This window comes from Sceloporus occidentalis, unplaced genomic scaffold (genome assembly GCF_023333645.1).
Source record: "Sceloporus occidentalis isolate IW3139 unplaced genomic scaffold, rSceOcc1.0.p SCAF_1, whole genome shotgun sequence".
In the NCBI taxonomy this organism is placed as follows: Eukaryota; Metazoa; Chordata; class Lepidosauria; order Squamata; family Phrynosomatidae; genus Sceloporus; species Sceloporus occidentalis.
The window spans coordinates 128,936,893-128,953,913 of NW_028316981.1; the positions used below are offsets into that span (position 1 = coordinate 128,936,893).

The 17,021-nt window shown below is 43.5% G+C and overlaps 1 protein-coding gene across 1 annotated transcript in view; it reads right to left on the bottom strand.

Annotated features, from left to right (window-relative positions):
• MGAT5B (alpha-1,6-mannosylglycoprotein 6-beta-N-acetylglucosaminyltransferase B) overlaps positions 1–17,021 on the bottom strand; it is a 301,222-nt gene that overhangs the window by 103,326 nt on the left and 180,875 nt on the right. The window contains exon 5 of the mRNA XM_089534995.1: positions 6,253–6,326. Coding sequence (XP_089391121.1) covers positions 6,253–6,326 — 74 coding nt within the window. The remainder of the gene's footprint in view (positions 1–6,252; positions 6,327–17,021) is intronic.

Below are 17,021 nucleotides of genomic sequence, written 5' to 3' on the forward strand. Positions count from 1 at the left end.
AGGGATGTCATATTGAGGAGGGAGCAAGCTTGTTTTCTGCTGCTCCAGAGACTAGGACCCGGAGCAATGGATGCAAGCTGCCGGAAAAGAGATTCCACCTCAACATTAGGAGGAACTTCCTGACAGTAAGGGCTGTTCGACAGTGGAACAAACTCCCTCGAAGTATAGTGGAGTCTCCTTCCTTAGAGGTCTTCAAATAGAGGATGGGTGGCCATCTGTCGGGGATGCTTTGATTGTGATTTCCTGCATGGCAGGGGTTGGACTGGATGGCCCTTGTGGTCTCTTCCAACTCTACGATTCTATGATTCTAGGAGGAGGAGGAAGAGGAGGAGGAGGAGAAAGGGGCCGTGGGAGGAAGGGAGCCATGGAGGGGATCCTAAAACAGAGCAGGAGGAGGATGAGGATGAAGGAGCTGGGGGAAAGGGTCAATGGGCATCCCCGAGGAAGGAGAGCGTCTGAAGGAAGGAGGAGGAGGATTTCCAGGGGGAATTGGGTTGCGGGGCTACGCTGGGGCATGTAGGGAAATCAGGCTGCTTGTTCTACTTTCATTCCCTCTTGCTCCTGGATTATTGTCAGAGGGAGGTGGGGGTGGTGGTGGAGAAAGCTCAAAGGGAGGTGAGGGTCGGAAGGAAGGAGGATTGCCCAGGGAAGTAGGGCTGTGGGTCCAAGCTGGAGGATTATTTTTGACCAAATATGCACAAATTTTTTTTTTCTTGAGGCAGAGAGAGCAGGGCTAGTGGCTTGTGTCCTTTCCCTTTCATCTGCTCGCTTCCAGCAAAGGGGAAATGTTGCAAATGCAAATGTTACAAATGTCGCAAAGGGCTAGACTTACAATGTGAATGTTACATTGTTTGCTCTTGTCAATTAGACATAATGATACATGCTTTTGCTACTGAATTCAGAAGCAGCCCTGAATTGCTTTTAAAAGCAAAAAATAGAATGCATGGCAATTGCATCCTTTTCTGCATTTCCGAGGTGAGGAATTTATTATTATTATTATTATTATTATTATTATTATCATTATTATTATTACATGTGTAAGAGGCATTCTGGGGGGCAAGGAGTGGGGGATGCATTAGCTTGCATGGGATTGAAAATGGGGACAGGGGCAGATCTGACCCAAATGCCCACACATACACACAACACACAAAAAAGAGGTTTTAAAAAAATTGACACTTTGGGGCATTTTGTGCATGGCTCTTTTAAAAAAAGGAGGGGGGAGGACACTTCCAATACCCCTGCAAAAAGTCACCATGACGATCGCTTGATTGACAGCAGGCACCTTCACAGCAGGCACAGAATGCATTCGATTTAAAATGCCCCTCTTTTTGTAGTGGGCACTTGCTAACGGAGAGATTCGAGGGAGGAGCATCCGAATCAGCCCAGTTCCTTCCAGATCTTTGATGCCAGTCTGAATGGGGCCTTGGATTTCATCAAGGGATATGATGCACTGTCACAGGGAAAATTTTGACAAAGAAACTATGTCAAGACAGTTCTGCCTCTTGTTAAGAGGAGGATGCAACTGAGAGGATGCAGTGAAAAGGAATCCTTTCAGACTGGTGTAGCTGACAAAATGTCTCCCGACCTTTCTGTCACAGGAGTAAATTCAACAGAAACTGTACAAACAGTTCAGAGTGACTAGACTGCCAAAGGGATAGCTGTGCTAGTCTACTGTAGCAGAAACACTAGAGAATCATGTGGCACCTCAAACATCAAGACACTAACAGATAGATTACACAGCATGAGCTTTTTGTGGACCAGAATCCACTCCATTTGACCCATGGAGCAGAAGAGATAAATTGTGATAAAAGTTTGCTCATGGCACTAATCAAGGGAATAAAATTACCACACATATACACATACCTGTATAAATTCATAGATTAATTTAAATGCGCCCTTCCTATATGTAAGTGAAATATCACATGAGAAACAAGTGTAAAAAACTGAATACACTTCCTTCACCTCTTAGAAATGCTTTTGCTAAAATGCAGAGGAGATCATGCCAAGAAGCTCTGTTAGTATCTGTCAGTTTGCCTCTCACAAAGCTCATCCTGCTTATCACTGTGGTCAGCACCACATGGTTCATCACACAGCAAACAAGCAAAATTCGCAGCACTCACCAGAACAAAAGCATGTTGGCTTGTATGTGTCAAAAGTGGCAAAGTGAGAGATCAGCATAGAGGCACAGTGGCATAGAAAAGCAAAGCAACCATCCTCATCCTAGGGAGGTGGAAATCTAGCACGGTTCTCAGGAAGTGATTTTGCATGCAAAGCAATAACCACAGGCTTCTCTGTGTAGATCTATCATCCTCTGTAATTGCTGGTGCCAGCCTCTTCCAAACTTAACTACACAAACGAATCCACTCAGGAGACAGCCTTCCACTCCCAATATGTAAAACACACCAATCACCCAGACAGGAGATCGAATTACTGCCTCCAACAATTAAATTACATTTAAAATTTAACCCAACCTTGGAAAGAGATGGCAGAAAATGACCGCTATGTAGCTGGGACAGAGTAATGTGTCTTGTTAATCTAGCAGTTAATTCTTTTTGTCAAGTATCTCGATCAGTAGCATGTAGGTTTAAATAATGGCTCATGTTCCTCACATGTGTGTATGTAATTAATTTTTCTTCATTTTAAATATGTGTGTGTAGATACACAGCTGTACTCCAACAAACCACCATCCAATCTAATGCCTATGCTGCGTAGACATCTGAAAAATATTTGCAAATTTTCTCATTCTTGTATGAAAAGGTGTCTCAACCTGTCTCGATACATTACAAATGTCTGACAAAATAAATTAACTGCCAGATTTACAAGATTAACAAAACATGCCAATTAAATTCCTTGAATTGTTCCTGTTACATTTTCAGCAAAATGCAACATTTTGTACAAAGTACAAAACTACTGTATTTTGTGCAGGAGGCAATATTTCTGTGCAATAACCTTTTTGTATTTCCACAAAATATAATGTTTTGTAGAAAACCTGTTCAGCCCCATGTATGAGAATGAAATGAGCAGATTTACATCCCTACTCCTGTGTTAAAGTTAAGGCTATGTACTTTGCTCAGCAAAATGTAGTCTGAAACATGCATCAGGTTGCAGTGCTTAGTTTGTTCCCCAGGCGAGAGATAACACTCCAGAGTAAAACAAGCAATGCAATAAATCCATTGGAGCTTCCTCACAATTGCTGGCATATGAATAATTAATATAGATGTAAATGCTACATTAGCACATTAATCATGCAAGGCAGGGTAACCTAGTTGCTATGGCTTTACACAAAGGAGTCATGTAACCTCACTCCCGCTCTGCGAATATTTGTTTTTGCTATTTCATTATCCTAGCCTGCTCTATTGCTTGATTCTTTTGCATAGGAAATATTAACTATTCTCCATTTCGAGCCTTATCACATGTGAAACAGGAGCCCCAATTCGAAGCACTTTTGTAACGAGGGTGAAGCAGGATCACTTCGAATCTAAGGCAATTCACGCGATGAATTATCACACGTGAAGAACAAAATTGTAGTGATTCCTGAGTCAAAGCAGAGTGAGAGCACTTTGAATTACCACAACAGTACATACCATGCGGATTCAACTATTTGAATTGGCAATCTTGCACATGCTCAGTGGGGGTCTGAACCCATTGAGACCTTTTACGCTTCCGGGGTGAAGAAGGGGACCATTTTCTGGTTCCACCTTCATGTGAATGCAACCCTCACGTGAATTGTTCCTGTCATCTCTAGCCCCAGCTTCCGATGGCCTCCTCCTTTGCTCCCATCTCTCCCTCCATCCTCCTGTTTCATTCCCTCCATCCCTGTCATCTAGATCTAAATCTACCCTCCTTTTCATTCCCTTCACCCCTGTCATCTAGATCTAAATCTACCCTCCTTTTCATTCCCTCTACCCGTCATCTAGATCTAAATCTACCCTCCTTTTCATTCCCTCCACCCGTCATCTAGATCTAAATCTACCTTCCTTTTCATTCCCTCCAACCCTGTCATCTACCTCTAAATCTACCCTCCTGTTTCATTCTCCCCGCCCCTGTCATCTAGATCGAAATCTACCCTCCTTTTCATTCCCTCCACCCCTGTCATCTAGATCTAAATCTACCCTCCTTTTCATCCCCTCCACCCTGTCATCCAATTTATTCCCTCCATCCCTTTCCAGTTTCACGTGAATGCTAGCCTCATGTGAATAATAGGGAATGTCACCTATCCCTACATGCCCTCTGCTTCATTCAAATGTATTGCCTATCTCTAAATGCCCTTTGTTTCATTCATCCCTGTCATCTACAACTAAATCTACCCTTCAGAGCACCGGAAGCAAATAGGGCAAAATTGCAGTGCAGCATCATGGAAAATGTGGGACCTTGGAGGGTTGCGGGGGGGGGGGGGGAGGGTGTACCAGGACAGAAGCAAAGTTGTATTCCACACCAGACCAATTCGGAGTGAAATTGAAGTGAGCTTAGAAGCAATTTTTGTGAATTCGCTTATTACCAAATTCACCAAAATGAGGAATCACTTTAGATTCACTGCAGAAGCGCCTTGGAACGACCCCCCATAGAAAGCAATCATGTGTGGTAATACATCACGTTATCATGTGAATTCGCATCATTGGACCCGCAGTGGCTTTGGATCACAGCTGTAAAAACCTCTGTGTGATAAGGCTCTTCTAATAGTACATCAACCAGCAGAAAGATCAAGTTCTTCTGGGTTTGTGTGTTACTCTTCCACTTTTATGGATTTCTAGTTTACCTAAGATGTGACGGGGTGTTACTTGCTTTTTAAAGAATATAATGTTTTTAATGTTTGTGAATACCCTTTTAAAAAATCTTCATCATTACAAATTATTGTACCCTTGTGAAATGCGTCACCTGCAGAGTTTGTATCCTGTTTTTATATGAGCTAGTGAAGCAGGGCAACAGTATTTCAGCCATTTATAGGTAGGAACCAAAGACAGTGCATTGTACTGCATTGGTCCCCACTAGAGCAGACCCATTAAATTCAAATAGTTGAATCCTGAGTAAACAGATAGGAAAAACACATTTATTTAATGAGTCTACTCTAGTAAGGATTAACAGCAGGATTTAGACTAGAATGTTGGCACAGCACTGTTCTGAAACAAATGAGAATGAGGACAACACTTCCATCCCTCCTTTGGCCTGTTGGGGAAGGAGTGGAAACTGCCACCAGCTGAGACACTAGCAAACACAATAGTCACTATCAACATGGCTGCAACATAAATAGCAATGGTGAAAAGGATGAGCAGAGAGTGGGTATTTAATGATGATGATCAATATTAGCAGAAGCAGAAACAACAACAGTGTGCATGTCTCCCATTAATGGTATATGACTGCATCCAGTGCATCTTCAGCAAAGCCACCATCCTTTCACTGTAGTCCAGGTTAGGCAAAAATATCTCAGCGACACATGTGAATTTTGTCTCTGTGTGCTCTGAGCTTGTACTTCAGCTTCCATTCACCCATTTTTTGAAATGCCATGATGAAATACTTTCTGAACTGAGTTCAGATTAGTTTTGACCAGTTTCCTTTTAAATCAGAACTAGAAGATTTAAATCCAAACAAACCTGAACCTTTAATCAACTTCAATTCAAGCCATGATTTCAAACATGGTTATTCTACTGGTTCTGTATGGTCAATTAAACCAGGGAGTCTTCAGCCATGCCCTGCTACTAGAGAAGAGTGGGAAGGGGTGGAGTGGGAAGATCCAAAGCCCATGTGTATCTCTCAGCTCAATGAGTGGAGTTGTGCAGAAGCTAATAAGACATATAAGGACCTTCTACCTTGGTACTGTCACACTGTAATCCATGATAGGAGCCATCTCAGCTTTCTGCCTCTCCTTAGTACTTCTTGCTAGACTGTAATGGGCTTAAAATTTAAACTAGTTCCAGTTAGATAGCAAGGTTTTGATTGTATCTGATACCTCATTATGTGCTGGTTCCCATATCAGTAGGGTCATAAATCCACTCCACATTTTAATCCAGGAGGTCTTGAACCCTTTCCCCAAATGAACTTCGGTATCTTGGACAGCTCCTTTAAAGTTTTGACTAAAACAAGGACCAGATTGCCACCCCAGTGACATGGGAGCCATAGTGATGTTTAGCAGCTCTGGAAAAGTGTGCAAATCCACAAACATCCTCCTTCCTTTTTAAAATTTCCATCCAGAAAGCAACATTATCTTTCCCCACATTTATTCTGATGGGAGCTTGACTCTGAATTTTGCTTACTCACCTCCACTTTTCCAGAGCAGTCAGGGTACTTGGCATCCCTTGGCACCTCACACTGGTCCCGTCTGCTTTCTATTGCTGTTGAGTACAGATATACATAGGGGAATTATATAAGAGGCAGAGGATCTAGCTAAGAACCTTGATTCTGGTGCAGACATTAGGTTTCTAAGGATGCCAGCTTTTAAAAAGGAAGATTATAGTTATCACCATTATTGAAAAAGCAAATTGTGCTACCTTTTGCAATTGCTGACATCCTATACTCACACATATTTGAATTACCAAATGACCATGGAAAAAGACTAGCCTTGCTAAGGCAAGCTGACCCTGCTGGCCTCTATCTCTATGAATCCATACTTAGACCTGGTCTGAGTTTCACTTCACCAACCTCTGCCAGGTCAGGCCTAGTTTTCTTTTTGAAATTATTTCCTGGGCTGGCACCATGGGCACCAAATTATTTGTGGCCCGATGAATCACCTTCATTTGCAGTAGCAAATCAGAAAAGTAAGGCTTCAGGGTAAACGTATAAACATCACAATAATCCAGGTATATGCACAAAACACAAAATCAGATGAAGAGGAAATTAAGAGAGTCTATTATGCAGTCCAAGAAAAAATTGACAACATACCATTATAAGATTTCAAACTAATTATTGGAGACTTAAATGCTAAAGTTGGCAACAAAGAAGAATAAAAAACAGTAGGAAGATTTGGATTAGGAACAAGAAATAAAGCAGGAGAGCATCTGATAGAATTCTGTGTGGCCAATAATCTATTCATTGCAAATACCTGCTTCATACAACCAGATAGGAGATTATACACCTGGACATCATCAGATGGAAATCAGAAAAACCAGAAAGACTACATAATCGGAAGCAGAAGATGGAGAAACTCTACCCTGGTGGCCAAAACCAGACCAGGAGCTGATTGTGGCACAGACAATGAACTGTTCATAACAAAAATCAGAGTTAAGTTGAAGAAGCAAGCAAAACCCTCATTATACCAAAATATGACCTGAATAACATTTCAAATGAATTCAAGGACAATGTAAAAACAGATTTGAACTACTGAGTATAATCGACGGGGAACCTGAAGAACTGTGGACAGAAGTCAAAAACACAATTAAGGACAAATGCAAGAAAACACTAACAGCCAAAAGAAAAATAAGAAACAATGGATGACAGATGAAGTGGAATCTGCAATAAAGGAAATGGGAAAAATAAATCATTGGGAATAGATGATAACTCAATTGAACTTCTACAGTGCCTACCGACAGATGCAATTTTAATGCTAACTGAAATATGCCAACAAATATGGAAAACAAAGTAGTGGCCATCAGATTGGAAAGCTCAGAATACAAACCAATCCACAAGAAAAGAGATACAAAAGACTGCAGCAACTATTGGACAATAGCACTAATCTCACATGCAAGAAAAATAATGCTCAAAATTCTGCAGCATAGACTCCAAATATACATAGAGAGAGAAATACCAGAGGTGCAAGAAGGATTCAGAAAAGGAAAGGGCACCAGGGACTACACTGTAAACACGCGATGGCTAATGGAGCACACCAAAGAATTAAAAAAAAATAGCATGTGTTTCATAGACTATAGTAAAGCATTTGATTGTACAGATCATGAAAAACTATGGAATGCACTCAAAGACATGGGCATGCCACTACATCTGATAGTCCTGATGAGGAATCTGTACCAAGGACAAGAGCCACCATCAGAACAGAATTCAGGGAAACAGAGTGATTCCCAATAGGCAAAGAGGTCAGGCAAGGCTGCATCCTATCACCTACTACTTTAACTTATATGCTGAAAACATCATAAGAAAAGCAGAATTAGAAACAGAAAAAGAGGAGTTAAGTTAGGAGGAAGCAACATTAACAACCTAAAATATGCGGACAACACCATAATATTAGCAGAATATTCAGCAATTGGAAAATTAATAAGGAAGGTCAAAGATGAAAGATGATGCTGAACATAAAGAAAACAAAAATAATGACCACAGAAGAAATACACAAATTCAGTCTAGAAAACGAGGAAATTTAAATTGTTAAATAGTATTTTTTTTAAGGGGGGAAATTGTAATTTTATGTACAATATTGTATATGGCTGTTTTAGTTGGAAGCCACTTTGATTGTCTTGCTACAGAAAAGCAGGAAAGAAATAAAAGTTTTATTATTATTTATTATTTATTAAAAAATTCTCATATCTAGAATCAAGCATGGACCAGAATGGAGACTGCAGTCAAGAAATAAAAAGAAGACTAGGGCATTTATCAGACGGGGTCTTTGAAGCTCAGATCTGGGGCATCTGCGGATCGGGCCATTCGCAGGATCGGGCCATTCGCATTCACATGATAACGAGATTGTTTTTTCATACCTGGTTGCCCTTCCGAACTGAGGCGGAATCGAATCGAAGGAAGTCATGTGATGCGGATTCAGGCAAAGAGGAGTGAGTGCAAATTGTACTTCCACACCGGTGCATACCATGGGGGATTCAATGATTCAAATTGGGACCTTTGCACATGCTCAGTGGGGCCCTGAAGGCATCCTGAACCTTTGCACTTCCGGGGCTAAGAACGGAGCCTGACTCCACTTTCATGCAAATGCTAGCCTCACCTGAATGACAGCTGCCCCTTTTTTCTTCCTCCCTTCTAGTTTCCCTTCCCTGGCAGCCAAATTCAAGGGGTCCTCCATGTCAGAGCCCTGATCCATTTCATCCACATCTACATCTATCCTAGTGGTCCCCAAACTGTGCCCTTTAAAAGATCCTGGACTTCAGCTCCCAGAAGCCTCAGCCATGTTGGCCAATAGCCTGGGATTCTGGGAGCTGAAGTCCAAAAGCCCTTAAAGAGCTATATCTATATTTATATATATCTACATCCATCCTCCTGTTGCCTTCTCTTTGGTTGCATCCACACTGGGGAGATAATCCAGTTTAACTCCAGTTTAACTGTCCTGGCTCAGTGCTATGGAATTCTGGGAACTGCAGTGTCTGTGTGTGTGTGTGTGTGTGTGTGTGTGTGTGTGTGTGTGTGTGCATATATGAGATGGATGACGAGATTGACAGGAGGATGGATGTAGATGTGCATGAAATGGATGGGGGCTCTGACACGGGGGATCCCTTTGCATTTGGCTGCCAGGGATACGTGTGTGTGTGAGGGAGAGAGAGAGGCAGGGAGGGAGAAAGTGCTGCTGGCCAGGCTGCCCTGCCGAAGTTACAGCGGAGAAGAGGAGGGAAGGAGAGAGAGAGCTCCAATGGAGCCCCAGTTGCCCTGAAAGCGAAAAGAGCCACCGGAAGAAAATGGGGCAAATTGCAGCAGGGCATCATGGGAGATTTGCAACCCGGGGTTCTTGCGATGGTGGTCGGGAGCACAAGCAAATTGGGATTCCACACCAGACCAATTCGCAGTGAGATTGAACAATCTAGCAGAGAATACTGCATGACTCAAGAAAACACAGATTCATAGGATAGCATCATGACATTTAAAGTATACTAAGGTGGGGTACAGACGGGCAGGGGAAGACGTCTTGGAGGTGTATTCTGCTGAATACGGAGCCTCCAGACCGCCCACCCCGGGGGCGTGGCTCAGGTGTATGGGGCTTCCACATGGGGGGCAGTGAAGACGCCTCACCTGGGGCCGTTTCTGACCCGCAGTTTCCATACCGCCGCCTCGGAGGACGCTGCAAAGAGAGAGGCAGCTTCTGCACGGGCGGCCAAAAACGGGGCTTTTTTTTTCTTTTGCCGGCTGGCGGATGCGCAGCTGCGGCGCTCAGCACCGGCGGCAGAAAGCCTATGTGCACATTTAAAGCGCCCAGGCCCCTTTAAACTTTTTCCCTCGCCCTGCCCAAGAACAATGGTGGTCTCCTGCCAGCTGGTGATCAGCTGGTGTTGGCATCCTTGTCCGCTTGCACGTTGGTAGTGTCACCAGCATCATGGATGCCTCCTCTCCTTTGGTCCCCACGCTCTTGCTGAATCTGCAATGCACAGCCACAGCTGTCGCCGCTGCCACCGCTGTCCCCCTGCCATCCCCCATCACCTCCCTTGTACATATGTAAATATTTAAAGTTTTAGGGGGGTTTTATTGTTAGGTGAAAATGGCACAGGAATGTGTGTAGGGGTTCACTTTAAATTCCAAACTTTCCCCAATTTTAGCAGCGCATGAGTACATGTTGCTCTAGGGTTAGGGTTAGGGTTAGGGTTAGGGTTACGAGCATTAAAATAGAGTGCAGCTGTGCTGCAGCTTCCACATCTGCATGGCATCTGACGCTCTAATTAGAGCCTCGGTGCAAACTGTGCATGTTCCAGGACCCCGACTCATTATGCGACGCAGCAGACATGGAGCTTTTAAATGGGCAACTTAAATTAGCAGCGTAACAATTCTGGCGTACTGGTGAAGCAGCTTATAGACGGAGATGCGCAGCTGCGCAGTATATAGAAAAGAAGCGGGGAAAAGCAGCACCTTTTTAATGCCGCTTCTTCCCGCTTGGGGCGTGCGGGCGGCGTGTTCATGGCGGCATTCAGGTAAGGGCTGTCTGAAGGCTATACCTTCATGACGTCATGAACACACCCCTTTTTGCCCGTCTGTATCCCGCCTAAGACAGATATGACGGTATGCTGTTTAAATAAATTAGGTATACGATGCAGTTACAATCCCAGAACAGTCAAAATTCATTCTGACTCATTTCTATCAAAACTGGACAATGTATTTTCCAAGTTTTAGGAGTGCTTGCACCAAATTATCTCACTGGTTTCCTCTCTTACTGCTGAAAGGAGTAATCATCACCTTTATGCTCCTCTTCCTCTTGTCTTTCACCAATCACTATACATTCACTAGCCTCTCCCTCTGGGTAGGGATGGCTAGTGGATTCATTAAAGCAATCTACTTTTAGTTTTACAGTTTTTCCCCTGCAGCTTCTCCATGTTTTACAGGGCCATTCAGACCCAGGACCCTCTTCCCAATAGAGATTGGGCAGTAGAAGAGCTCCCATGCACCACAGAGCGCCTCTGGAGGAGTGTCTGCTTTCCTACCTGGAGGAGCCTGCTCACATGAGGAAGGGGAAGAAGCATAGACGGCAGGGTCTAGTCAGAGTCAGATGAGATCAGTAGCCCTGCCCTGGAATCTGAGCCTGGACCATCACATACTGACTTTCAAAAAAAGAAGTTGGAGGTGGAGCTCCTTCATCATTTGGAGCAGTACAGACTAAAACATAAACAACAAAGGCACAGGCAAAGGCTTGGCCTGACTTAAAAGGAAAATAGTTGAATAATGAGACCAGCTACTCTGGGTTTCAGTTGGCTATAAAGTAGTGCAGCCACTGTCTTTGACATCATTGCATCCCCTGCTCTCAAGTTTATTGAGCTTTGGCTAGCTTTTTGGATTCTTTTCTTTGGTTACTCCCTGACTGGCTTTTAATCCTATTTGGACTGCTTTCCATGACTATTTCCTCTATTCTTCTGCTCTTTTGTATCCTCTGTGTATGAACCTGGATTGGCTTGATTTCTCCTTTGTTTTTTGAACAAAAAGTGTATTCTCCTGGGTGCTTGCAAAAACAAGAGAAGTAGCCCTAAAACTGATTCACCACTCCATGGCAATGGATCCACCAACAGGCCATTCCTCTAGGCCAACTGGTATCACCTCCCAAAGAAAGAGAAAAAGAAGGAATGTGAAAGCTATTTTTCCATTTCTTTGGTGTCCTACCACTTGTTCAGACAAGGCAAGTGAAGAGGGTGCAACAACAAGGAAAAGATGCAGCAGAGACAGGGGTATCTAGGGACTGGCAGTGGCAAAGTGCTCTGTCAAGCCCAATTTTGGATATTTCTCTGTTATTCCTGCAGTGGGAAAGCTAAAAGAAGGAAACTGGCAAGGGTGTTATAAACTATTTATAATGTGTTCCATTTGTTTTCATGAACAAATTGCTGAAACCTATGCAATTATTCATGTCTTTAGTGTTAAATAAGGTCTTTGCCACCCTGGTTCATTAGGAACCTTAGCTGCAGATTAAAGACAGACATTAAAAATTGATAATAGAACAGGAACAGACAATATTTTATTGACTTCCTCGCACTTCTCCTCATGTTCAGAGAGAGATGGCAGCAAAAAGCCATTTGGAGCATGGAGCCACAGCTGGACGAAGAAGGATGAGCAGGAAAGCCGATACTTAATACTTGAGGGTCGCAGCTTGACAGCACGGTGAGACAACCAGTCGGAAAATGCTTTTGAATCTGCCACATTAATTATCATAATGAAACCCATTTGCAATTTCAAAGTATTACTCTTTGTTTCAGGAAGGCAAAGGCTTTATTTCCCAGACTGGATGATAAGGCTCTTTAAAGAAAAGAGGAATGGTCAAGTGGCAGGGTATGAACGTCTGGTCTGGCAAGAACAGTGTGATGATATTAGGAAGAAAAGTGTCCCCTGAGAGGGGATGGGAGGGAAGCAGTTCTGAGGAGCACCAGCAAAAGAAGTGAAATCTAGGGCAACAGTCAGTTTGCTATTATGTATAGCAGCAAAAGACATACAAAAAGGACAAAGCAAAATAGGTGAGCCCTCTCTCTCTCCCACACACACATACATGAATGTGCATACACAAATACACATCCATACACATTCATTCTCTCACACATGCTCATAGCAGTTCCAGCTGGTGTATCAGAGCAATTTGTCTCTAGTTTGCCAGCTTGATCAGATTCCCTACTGGCCATAAGACATCCAATTGTGCTGGCAAAGCAAGGACAGACTGCTCTCCTTTGCTACTTCCATAGAGCTGATTTGGCTGGGGATGTGTTCCCTTCTTTGTTTCAGCTAAGTGGGGATGAGATGTAAAATTTGAATTTCCTCTCCTCATTATCTCCCCATTTATTGCTCTGACCAGCAGAAAAGAGGAAGACTTTTGTTGGAAGCATGATTTTAAGTGTCTTTATTGTCAGAAAACACCACTTCAAGGCAGTTTAGGCAACAAAAAGCAGTGGCTCCCAATGGAACTGCCTTCCATCATCCCTTCAGTTCTTGAAATAGTGGGGCTTTGGCCAAGATCTTAACAGATTCACACCCAGTTGGGAAGGCCTGGTCAGCTGCATCCAGCTCCCAAGCCATAAGATCCACCCTGGATGGTTGGCAGCTTCCAAGGCTGTGGCCACACTGCAGTCTTAATGCATTTTGACTGTCATGGCTCCATCCTATGGAATCCTGGGATTTGTAGTTTGTTGTGGCATCAGAGCTCACTAACAGAGAAAGCTAAGTATCTCTCAAAACTACATATCCCAGAATTCCATAGCATTGAGCCATGGCTGTTAAAGCAGTGTCAAACTGCATTAATTATGCAGTACAGATGCAACCCATGTCAGTGGGTTTTAGTTCAGTGTTTAATGTTATCCAAGATGCTGAACTTTTTTCAGAACAGTGCTTTGAAATCTGCACTAAATTCAGAATGAATTCACTGATACACACACACACACACGTGTCTGACATCCACACAGCTGGTTTTGAGCACAACAAAGCAGTGTTGAAAGAATTTGACAAAGGTAAATTCTGAAAGTTCACCACTGAAAATTAAACTTGGAAAAAAAAGTTATAAAGCTACAAAATGTGGAGAGAGACATTCTTAGGAAGAGATAAAATGACAAGGAAGTGCTTTTCCATTCCTCAAGGCACACACAAGAAAGCCATGCCTCTTGGGGGCTGGGATGCAGGCCATTTGTCTCCTATCCCTTTGAAAGTTTGAGACATTTCCAAGAACTCGCTCCTTACATTTGCAGGGATCCCATTTGTGTAATTTCACAGAAGATGCTGGAAAAACTTTGCAGTTTAAAGAGGAAGTCTTTATAGTTTGCTGTTAATTTGTCATCTCCTCTGCTGTTTTGGCTGTGTGTCTCTGTCTCTCTGTAAATGGAAGATTGTCCTGGGTACAGGATGTGACAAGTCATGATGTGACTAGTTATGAAACCCATCAGTAGCTACAGTTGTGGGGAGGTAGGGCCCCAATAGTGGCCACTGCTTACTAGTCCCCTGACTTGGAAATTCACAGGCTAGCAGTGGAGCAACACAGCTTTCTGACTTGTGGGAACTTCCAGTTCTGTCATGACAAACTAGAAAGGCATACTCTGTGGCAGGCGTAGGCAATCTTTTTGAGCCGGTGGCCGGGTTGGTGTCCCCAAGACAACGGGGGAGGGGGAAGCAAAAAAATAAATAATTAAATAATATAGGACAACATTTTCAAATGTAGGACTCATTTTTAAAAAATGGAGGACATGTGAAAAAATTTGATGATTTTTTAAAAATGTTAATATAAATGCATGTTTCTTAGGCATGATCAAAATGGAGGACATTTGGGCATTATTCCTAGACAGATGGCAGAAATGTACTTCCCTTTCTGGCCAACCCTCCCTCCCCCCATTCCAAACAGCACATTTCAGCATTGAACATGGCTTTACTTAACATGGCAATCTCTTGCATATTTCAGAGGCTTACTGCATAACCAAACTCTTTGGGTTTTACACTGAACATGGGTTCACATGGCTATGCATATTTAACATGTCAAGGTGGTCTCACAAGAAGTGATTTGCCCTCGGGTTCAAATGTACTTCTCAGAAGTGTGTACTTGGTCAAGGGACTGTGGTTTTTCTTCACTGCGCATGAGTTTGTAAAAATCACAGCAACTTACATTGGCCGTGCCTCTGAAGCTGGCTCATATCAATATCACCATCACCATCCTCCTCCTGCTTCTGCTCCTCTTCTTCTTCTTCTTCCTCCTCCTCCTCCTCTTCCTTCGCCTTCCACCCTCCTCCTCATCTTCCTTCCTTCCTCCTCCCTCCTCCCCGCGCGGCTGCGCGGGAGGCCCAAGGCCCCGCGCGCTTGCGCGGGGCCTTTGCCCCCCCCCTTGCCCGCCGCCAAAGGCCCCGCGCACTTCCACAAGAGGCTAAAGGCCCCGTGGGGCCTTTGGCGGCGGCAATCGGCGCCAGGACTGAGCAGGGGCCGGTCTCAATGGCTCAGCGGGCTGCATGCAGCCCGCGGGCCGTAGGTTGCCAACCCCTGCTCTGTGGGAATCTTGCTACAGGTAAAAACATAAAATAAAATAAAATCCATAAATGCAATGAAGTCAACTACAAAACTTATCCTGCAGCAAGGCAGAGTCAGCCAGAGGTGACAAGGAGAGGGAACAAAAAAGGCGAATAAGTGGAGCTTTGAAAGGAGAGGTTTAAAGGCACTCTCATGTGATTCAAGGCAAAGTGTTTTCAATGGTGTCGGTTGGGGATTATTTTCTTGGGTGGATTAGGAGGAAACAAACACATCATTGTTGTATGATTAAAGTGATTTCTCCAGTAATACCCTTCCTTAGCCCATTAAACCACTGGGAGGGAGGTGAGGGAGCACTCTGGGTCAACAAACCTACACAGGAAGCCAGAGACTTAAGTTGTTGAAGGGAAGAGGGAAAATGCAAAGTGCCTTCAACAATAAATATGTGCTGTCAGTGGAGCATCGCACCCTCCCTGCAGTGTGATGCTCTTGACTGAGGAGCTAGCTTTGCAGTGCTGCTAGCAATGCATGGTCCTCTGTTTTTCAAGTGCTGACCTGAACTCTTCCTTCCCCAGAAGACCTGTGCAAAGTCAATGGAAGGTCTCTACTTCCCTACACTCCTGGCTCAACGGCACAATATGGGACTAAGGGGAGTTACGTCAGGGCAGACTGACTACTTCCTTCCTACATTTCCTTGTAGGAATGATCAGGGGTGTAGTGTTGGAATGGAGAGAACAAAATGACAGTGTGGGCTGCCAAATAAGACTTCTGTCCCCCAAACCTGTATGACATTTTCTTTCCATTCCCAAATTTTCTAGCATTCCAGTAATTAAAAATTTCAGCTGAGTATTTAGAAATGAGAAGTTTGCCCCACAGTTTTGGCATCTGCAGAAAAGAGGCAAGCATAAGTGAAGTTCCCATGATAACATGAATGCAGAGTTCTCAGTGTGAAAAATTTTCAGTGTCTCACTTTCTGAAATGCTAGGAACTTAGGGACTGAAGGACAAATTCATGAAGGAGGGCAGAATTCTTACTGTGGGCCAATCCTCTCATTTTGGACCTCTGCCCCTGAGAATAACAAATCTAGTTTTGCCAACCCATTTCTGCTGATCTCAATTCAAGGCATGTAGGGATAAGTACCATTAAATGCAGAAGAGTTTCAAAGACTCTGAGGACATGCCCAGACTACCTTCAAAGAGGGAACCAGATGAGCTGCTTGAGATCCTTCAGCCCCTGTTGTATGGATGCAAGTAATTTTTCTGCTAATTTCCATCACTTTCCAATCCCACATAAATGGTAGGAAACCAGTGAATTTGCACAGGTTGGGCCCTGTGTAGAGCTGGTTTCCCAGGGTATCCCATGGGCAGAGGTGCCTGGATATCATGGCTTTCAGCTGAGAAACTGGGGTAGAGAAGTTATCCACTAGTGTTTAGTTTATAGAGTAATTCCATTGACTTTAATAGGATTTTGCTTAAGACAGTCAATCATACAGCATACTCAAGGCCCTAAATGGATCACACAAACATTTCATTACTAACATAACAAGATGCAGATTAAGAAGACTATTTGACAAGAGTTAGAAATCTTCAATTTTCAGATAACAGCTTGTTAATGCTACTAGGGCTATAAGAAATACAGCACCCAGCTAAGCTGGGCTACCACTAAAAAAGAAGAACATATCAGAGTTGTGGCTTCTGAGTTCTTTGAACTTTAGGGCATTGTAGATACTTCTTTCCCTCATTATAAGAATG